At 35.3% G+C, this 8980-nt stretch overlaps 1 protein-coding gene across 1 annotated transcript; it reads left to right on the forward strand.

The window, feature by feature from the left end:
• Positions 1-4678: 4678 nt before the first annotated feature.
• Positions 4679-8638, forward strand: LOC131675343 (uncharacterized). Its single transcript, XM_058954275.1, has one exon. It carries the CDS (start codon positions 4679-4681, stop codon positions 8636-8638), a length of 3960 nt encoding a protein of 1319 aa, XP_058810258.1.
• Positions 8639-8980: the final 342 nt, after the last annotated feature.

Below are 8980 nucleotides of genomic sequence, written 5' to 3' on the forward strand. Positions count from 1 at the left end.
TAACAATATTTTTAATGTTTCTGTTTTGGCTACAGGAGAATATATATTCTCAATTATTTCTCTTTGTTCAAATCCTCTAACCACTAGTCTAGCCTTATATCTATTATCACTTTTCTTCGTGTAAACCCATTTTACATTTATAATTTTTTCGTTTTTTGGTGCATTTATAAGTTCATATGTGTTATTTTTCTTTATACAATCTATTTCTCTATTCATCGCCTCCTGCCAATTTATACTTTCTTTACTATTTATAGCTTCATTATAATTTGTAGGTGTATCGGCGCTTGTGTAATTTACATAAATAGTTGCGTTATAATTTTCTGGTTTGTATCTATCTGGTTCTTTTCTTACTCTATTCGATTTTCTCCTCGTTGGAGTTTTCTTTTCTTTGATTTCTTTTGTATTTACTTTTTCACATTTATCATTATCATCTTCAAATACAGAATCATAATCGCTATTAGTATCATTATCATTATTTTCGTTTTTAATACTTTCAATATCAGATTCATCGCTCTCACTTAAACCTATTAACTTTGTATTTTCCTTAATTATATCCACATGTCTAGCAACTATTACTTTACCATTTATTAGAACTCTATAACCTACTACTGTGGGCAAAAAGTAAGGTGAATTTTCAATTTAAACTTCGCGGGCTTAACATTTCGGGCTAGTTCTTTTTTTCTTGAGTTGGTAGGACTGCGAATGACATCTGGGACAAATTTCATGTCAATGTCATTATCAGTAATATATGTACGCTTGTGTTTACCAAACGACCAAGAGTGCATATTTCGATTTTTACAATGTCTGATTTAATTGAGCAAAGAAGTGCCATCAAATTTTGTTTGCGGAATGAAATTTCGGCTGCGGAAACGTTGAGGATGTTGCGGAAGGCCTTTGGTGATTCTACCATGTCGCAGAAAAATGTTTATAAGTGGTACAAAGACTTCAAAGAGGGTCGAGAACGTGTTGATGACTTGGAGCGCTCCGGACGACCATCGACGTCAACAGATGACCAACACGTCAATAAAGTGAAGGAATTAGTGCTCGAAAATCGTCGGTTGACTGTTAGAGACCTTACTGATATGATCGGAATATCAGAAGGATCTGTGAAAACAATTTTGAAAGACCATTTGGGCCTACGAAAAGTCAAATCTCGTTTGGTACCGAAAACGCTCAATTTCTTGCAAAAAATTCGCCAAAAATTCGACACATATCGTTCCGCAACCACTGTATTCGCCTGATTTGGCTCCGTGTGACTTCTGGCTATTCCCAAAACTCAAGAGACCACTCCGGGGAACGCGTTTCGAGTCGATTGAGGAGATAAGAGCTGAATCGAAGAAGGCGCTGATGGCTATACCGGAAAGGGACTATTTGGCATGTTTCGAGGATTGGAAAAAACGTTGGCATAAGTGTATTTTATCGGGAGGGGATTACTTCGAAGGGGATGACATTGATGTAGAAGAATAAATAAAGATTTTTCATTTTACAAACAAATTCACCTTACTTTTTGCCCACAGTAGTACATTTTCATACCCTATTAGGATACCTGATTCCGCTTTCTTATCCTATTTTGTATTTCTTTTGACTTCAGGAATTCTAACAAATATTTTACTTCCGTACAGTTGTAAATTTTTTATATTAGGTTTTTCTTTTAATAAAATTTCGTATGGAGTCTTTTTCTCTATTGTATTGGCCAGAGTTCTATTTTTTAAATAGGCCGCTGCCTTTACTACCTCAGGCCAATATTTTTTGTCTAACTTGGCATCTGCTAATAAGCATCTTGACATGTCCATTATTATTCTAATGTACCTTTCCGCAGTTCCATTCAACTCATGCACGTATGGTGGACAAGTATCAATTATAAAGCCTCTTGCATTGGCAAGATTCTTAACATCTCTATTAACAAATTCTAAGCCATTGTCGCATCTTAATTTTTTAATTCTTTTTCCAGTTAAATTTTCAAATAGATTCATATATGCAACTATGTTCTTAAATGTTTCATCTTTTGACTTCATAGTATAAATTTTTACAAACTTGCTATAGTCATCTTCTAATATTAAGAAATATTTTTCTCCATTAAATCCATCTCTATGTGGACCACTTAAATCTGCGTGAACTATCTCTAATAAATCTTTGGCTCTATTTCTATTATCATTAAACTTCAAATTATGCATTTTATTTTCTATGCATGTCCTACATTTCAAATATTCATTTTCAAAGTTACTTGGTAAACCTTCTAATAAATTATTTTTACTCAAAATATCTAAATATTTAAAATTAACATGTCCCAACATTTTATGATACTTTTCTTTTACAGTCATATTACATTCAATATTGATATGTTCTTTAATGACTTTACTATATAATTTATACATATCATTTACCTTATTTGCAATTGCTACTAATATATTTGAACTGTTATATATTTTTGCAATATTATTTTCAAATAATACCTTATTATTATTTGTAATTTTTCCTACACTTAACAAATTTTCGTTCATATGTTTCACATAATATACATTATTTACTGTTACCTTATAATTTTTATTGTTTGTTTTGACACTGAGAGTTACGATGCCTACTTTGCTTGCCTTGAGCTTTCTTCCGTCGCCTACTTTAACATTGATTGGGTTTTCTAAATTTTCAAAACTGGAAAAATAATTTGAATTATTTATAATATGATCAGTGCAACCGCTATCAAAAATCCATTCTATCTCACCAATGTTTACATTCTTTTCGCATTTTTCTACATTATAGTTTTCTGATTTTACCTTTACATTCGCTTTGGCATAAAATGTTTCACTGGTGTATTCGCTTTGTCCTTCATTGTTGCTATAGTTCGCTCCAATGTTATTTTCTTGACTTTGTTGATTCCAATTACTCTGGAAATTTCCTCTACCTCTGTTTCCTCTGCCTCGACCTCTGTAGTTGTTATAGTTGGACTGATTTTGGAAATTTCCATAGCCGCCTCCTTGCTGTTGCCAACCTCTTCCTCTATTATTATTTGAATAGCCTCTGCCTCTATTTGTATTTGAATTGCCTCTAGCTTGACCTTGGTTCCAATACTGACTTTGGATATGTCCTGGCTTACCACATTTGAAGCATGTTCTGTTATTATTATTATTCACTTTTTCAGTTTTAAAAGCATTTGAATTTGATGATCTTTTTTTTTCTTTATCTTGTTCTTCATTTTCTTGGCGCTTATGTAATATAATTTTATTTTTAACATATTCTACTGTTTGATCTTCTTCTTTTAAACCATCTAGTAAATTTCCAATATAACTGAGTGATACTGGCAATGCTTTCAACAAATAATTTACTTCTTCAGTTTCGGTTACTGTTGCTCCAGCACCTTTTAATTCTATAAACAATTTTTCAAATTGTGAGAAAAATTCATTTATATCTTTAAACTCACTTAGTCTCAAAAAATCTAATTTTCTTCTTATGCATATCTGTAGTTGTTTTTCCTCGAATTCGAATCTAAACCTGCAAAAGAGAAAGTTCTCTCCGAAAATCCCTTTTGGTCACGTTCTGCTCAACTATAATAGAATATTTTTTATCGTGTTCAATTTATCTCCGTAGTTTAGAGATTCGGGATTTTAAGCCAAAACATCTGTGCAGCGCATGTCGCTCACTCTTTTCTGCGACTTTCTACGATTATGCGTTTATGATGAACACGCCGAGTTCGTGCTCCGATCATTTATGGCACCTACTATAAAAGGGTCTTCCGGCCTTCCTCACTATTTTTTGCACTCAACTGACCCACGCGGACACTCTAAAAATTGTAACCGCCTACTCACCCTTCCTTATCCTGTTTAGCCAATGAAAATTAGTTTTTCCGAATTTTGTAAACTCCCAGCGAGCCTTCGCGTATCTGCTGCGAAAGACGCGAACCTTCGACGAGTCTGCTGCGACAAACAAAAATCAGATTCTCACCAAGCGTTAAGAAAGCAACAGCTCACCATTGCTGTGCTTTCTCGTTATACTTATATTTATTTTCATAGTCACTTGTACCTTGGTTCACATTAAATTTACTTCCCTTTTTTATTAAATAGAGTTTTAGTTAAAATTCAAATATTGACTTCTCTATTTATCATCCTCTATCTCGCCCGTTCGTCGTTAATATCTACGTACGGCGCGCGGAATAAAAGAATATTAATTTCACTGAAAATATTTCCGCGCAAGTCTCAACATGGTCCTTCGAGCCGGATCGTAAATTTATTAACCAGTGAACAAAAACAATCAAAATTCAAGTGTCAAGTGCTGTGAAATATCAACGACTTCTACATATAGTCGCAAGCATACATGTCGTTACTAAGTGTCAATTAGTCGACAAATATTCAAATCAAGATTATTGCAATCTACATCGACACGAAGCCGTTACTTGGACAAGAAAGCAGCCGGGTGAAACAGTGTCGTCATAAAACAATATATACAGCCGCACGGACGTCCCGCAGTAGGAAAGCAGCCGTCGGCCTAAGCATTTACGCAGCCCCGTGGACGTCTCCTATAGAATCCAGCCACTGGTGGACTCATCGTGGACACATTAGTAGAGGAGCATCAACAATCATAAAATCTACAAAACAAGTAAGCAAGAGAATCTCCTCCTCTCTAATCATTCCCACTCTTTATTCCTTATTTTTGATTTTATCTCAACGCGGTTAAATCAAATATCAAAATGAGCGCTGAAAAGCTCAAAACTCTCAAACATTCTCGCGGTTTAATTAAAGCAAGCCTTACGCGTTTATTAAAGTTCTTTGATCAAAATCCTGACGCTGATGCATTCGAGTGTGAGAACCGTCAAATAAAATTAGAAGAGATTTTCCAAAATTTTGATAAGATTCAGTTTGAAATCGAGCTCGCGTTTGTAGCTGAAAAGGCTGATGATGATGATCAGCCTGCTATTCAAGATGATGAAAGAACGGAATTCGAAACAAATTATTACAGTTGCGCTAAAGTGATAAGAAAGAGACTGCATGATATCGGGGCTGGTTCCGCGTCGGTTAATTCTAATTCAGTGCGAGCACCTAGCGTCGCGAGATCAGATGCTTCTACCCCTCAAAATATCACTTATTACGTTAATCACGGCTTAGAAAAATTAGAAGTTCGCCCTTACGATGGTGACCCGCGGGAATGGCAAAGCTTTCGCGACTCTTTTATAAATTTAGTGCACAATAATGAATCAATGCCAGCAACTGAAAAGTATTATAGGCTGAAACAAGCCCTTCGTGGGGACCTGATTGATATCCTTCATGGTCTAGATGCTTCTGAAGAAAATTATAAGGTTGCGTGGGATTTAATTACTGAACGGTGCCACAAACCGCGTAAAATCATACAAACTCATTTGAAAAAATTGCTTAATTTGCCGGCAATGAATAAAAGTTCGGCACAAAAAATTCGTTCGCTTAAAGAAAAATCGCTAATGCATGTCAATGCTCTAAAGGCCTTGAAAGAGCCTGTAGATTCTTGGGATTCAATTTTAGTATACCTTGTTAGCAGCAAACTTGATCGATTCACGCGTAAATCATGGGAAGAAACTTTGAAAGATAGTGTAAAGCCTAAATTCACTGAACTCGTTGCCTTTTTAAAGAAAAAAGAGCGCGGAGACGATGACTATGATTCTTCCGAAAAGCAGTCGATTCCTGCTGAAAATACTAACAAAAAAGGTAGAAACGTGCCACAAGCGTTAGTTGGCACACAAAAAGCTGATTTTTGTAATTTTTGCAAACAAGAACACAAAATTTATGCGTGTCCTCAATTATTAGAGCTCAATCCGCGTGAGAGAGCAAATGCCTTGCGCGGGAAAAAATTATGCTTAAATTGTTTCCGTGACAATCATTCAACAAAACATTGCAGGGCTTCAGGTTGTAGGACTTGCTCGAAGAAGCACAATACATTAATACACTTTACTCAATTCAATGAAAATCAATCAGAGCCTATTCAAACAGCTCAAAATACCGATATGAAGCCTCAAGTAGGTCTCACGGTTACTCACGATTCTGAAATTTTATTAGGAACTGCTAAAGTAAACATTCTTGATAAAGACAAAAAGCCCTATCCTTGCAGAATATTGCTTGATGGAGGCTCTCAATCAAATTTTATTTCTGAAAAGTTAACTTCAAAACTCAAGCTCGATCAAGAAAAAATTGATCTGCCTTTCGGCGGTTTGGGTCAGATCGTTACTCGCGCTAATTATAGAGTCAAGACAAAGATTCAGTCTCGAATCAATGCATTTGAGCATGAATTAGATTTGGTAGCACTACCGACGATTACTACTTTTTTGCCTTCTCGGTTTGTAGACAAAAGCTCTCTAAAAATTCCGTCGGGTATTACTCTCGCGGATCCGGAATTCAATAAATCAGCTGAAATCGATATATTACTTGGCTCTACATTATTTTACAAACTTTTGAGTACCGGTCAAATTGTCATACAAGAGCATCCTGACGTTACCTTACAAAAAACTTTATTGGGTTGGATAATAGCGGGCGAAGTCGCGGTGAAACAATCTGTACAGAGACCGAAATTATGCCACTTAGTGACTCTTGATGAAAAATTAACTCGTTATTTCGAAATGGACACAATTCCATCGAAAAAACATTTATCTCTTGATGAACAAAAATGTGAGAAATTCTATTCAGACACCACTACTCGTAATTCCGACGGAGAATACGAAGTGCGTCTATTTTTTAACGAGAATAAAGCAAAATTAGGCGATTCTTATAATCGTGCACTCAGTCGAGCTTACGGACAAGAGCGTAAACTATCAAAAAATCCCGGTTTGAAACAGGCTTATACGGGAGAATTAATCAAATACCGTGATCTTGGACACTTAGAAGAAATTACAGATACAAATAAATGCGATGAAGGATATTTTATTCCTCATCTTGATGTAATTAAAAATAATCAGCTAGATCGAATCGTATATGACGCGTCGTCAAAAACTTCAACAAACATTTCACTCAATGATGCCTTAGTAGTTGGTCCGACTATACAAGACGATTTAATGTCTTTAGTCATGCGATTTAGAACGCACACGGTTGTGCTTGCAGGCGATATTCAAAAAATGTTTCGATGCATTAAAATCCACAAAGATGATTTGATTTTTCAAAAAATTTTATGGCGAAATGATTTTTCAGAATTGATGCGCGTTTTTGCCTTGACTACAGTAACTCAAGGCACTGCGAGTGCTCCTTATTTAGCTGCTAGGACACTTCATCAATTAGCAATTGATGAAGGGGGCAGGTACCCGCAAGCTGCAGAGGTTTTAAAAAACGATTTTTATATGGATGATTTATTGACAGGTACGGATACACTCGAAGCAGCCTTAGAGCTCAAACAACAATTGACAGATTTATTAAAACTTGCAGGATTTAAACTCCATAAATGGGCATCGAATGAGCCAAGCTTAGCAAGTCAATCGGGTGTAAAAAGCGATAACGATACTTTATTAGACGATCAGCTTAAAAAATTATTGGGTATTCGTTGGAACCCAAAAACTGACTCGATTAAATATTTAATCAAACCATCTCTAGTTGAAAATAGCATAACTAAACGTGCTATTTTATCAGAAATTGCAGAGTTATTTGACCCACTAGGCATTTTAGGCCCAGTCAATGTAGTTGCAAAATTAATTATGCAAGAATTATGGAAACTTAAATTGGGATGGGATGAAACAATTCCCCAAGACTTAGGCACCATGTGGATTAATTTTAAAGATGAATTAAAATTTGTTGAACACTTCACTCTTCCTAGAAAAATAGTCTTGTCAAATGCAGTAAATTTGCAACTACATGGCTTTGCCGATGCCAGTCAACGAGCTTACGGTGCTTCGGTTTACTTGAGGTCGGTAGATAAAGATAATAACTGCTCTGTTCAATTAATATGTGCTAAATCTCGGATCGCGCCGATTAAAACTACCACTATTCCAAGGCTAGAGTTGTGTGCTGCTCTACTACTTTCTGAGTTAATTCAAAAAGTAATAGAGGCACTAAAATTGAAATATGATAATGTTTATTTGTGGTTTGATTCTACCATAACTTTACATTGGCTTAAAACGTCACCGAATTCACTTAAAACATTTGTTGCAAATCGAGTAGTTGAAATTCAAACGCTGACCGAAAGTTTTACTTGGCAACATATTGCCACGGAAGAAAATCCCGCGGATTTCATTTCTCGCGGTCAGACTGCTTCCGAATTCATCAAAAATAAGCTTTGGCTCCATGGCCCCTCTTGGCTTTTAGAAAATGAGCAAAATTGGAAAACCTTGAAACTGTCTAAAGTTGAAATTCCAGAGCAAAGAGTCAATGTGGGTTTAGCCGCTACTATAGTTAATTCAAAACAATTAAAAAATGACACTCTGGAACGTTTTTCATCATTAGATAGCTTAATTCGTTTTGTTTCACTATGCCATCGGGCAGTTGTCAATCGGAAATTGACTACAAAAATTACTGGTAATTTTACTACTGATGAATTACAAAATGCACACACTCATCTTATTAAAATTATCCAACTTAGCCATTATCCACGAGAGATAAAAAATTTGCAAGAAGGTGTAGATATTAATCCGAAAAGCACAATTTACAATTTGAGTACGTTTTTAGATGACCACGGAATTATTCGTGTAGAGGAAAAACAGTAGTCCTACTGATTTCTTTAAATATGTATTATCTAATTTTTTAATTATATTATAGGCAGTTTCCTCTTCATTTACCAACTCAAACTAAGTTTCTGATAACGCAGCACAGATATAGTTCATTGCTTTTAAATCCTTTTCTTGACAAACTGCCTCTTGCATATTTGTATCTCTTGTAGCACTTGATACTACTTCTACACACTTTTTAAATCTTAAAAATAATACAAGTCTTTTCTTCCACATGTTATAATTCTTGCCATCGAATATCGGCAAAATACTTTTCATCTCGTCTGCCATGTTGTCTTCTATTTCTATTTTATTTTCTCTATTTAATAGTCTGCCTTCTTG

This window comes from Phymastichus coffea, unplaced genomic scaffold (genome assembly GCF_024137745.1).
Source record: "Phymastichus coffea isolate CEN01 unplaced genomic scaffold, Cenicafe_Pcof_1.1 PCOF00019, whole genome shotgun sequence".
Lineage (NCBI taxonomy): Eukaryota > Metazoa > Arthropoda > Insecta > Hymenoptera > Eulophidae > Phymastichus > Phymastichus coffea.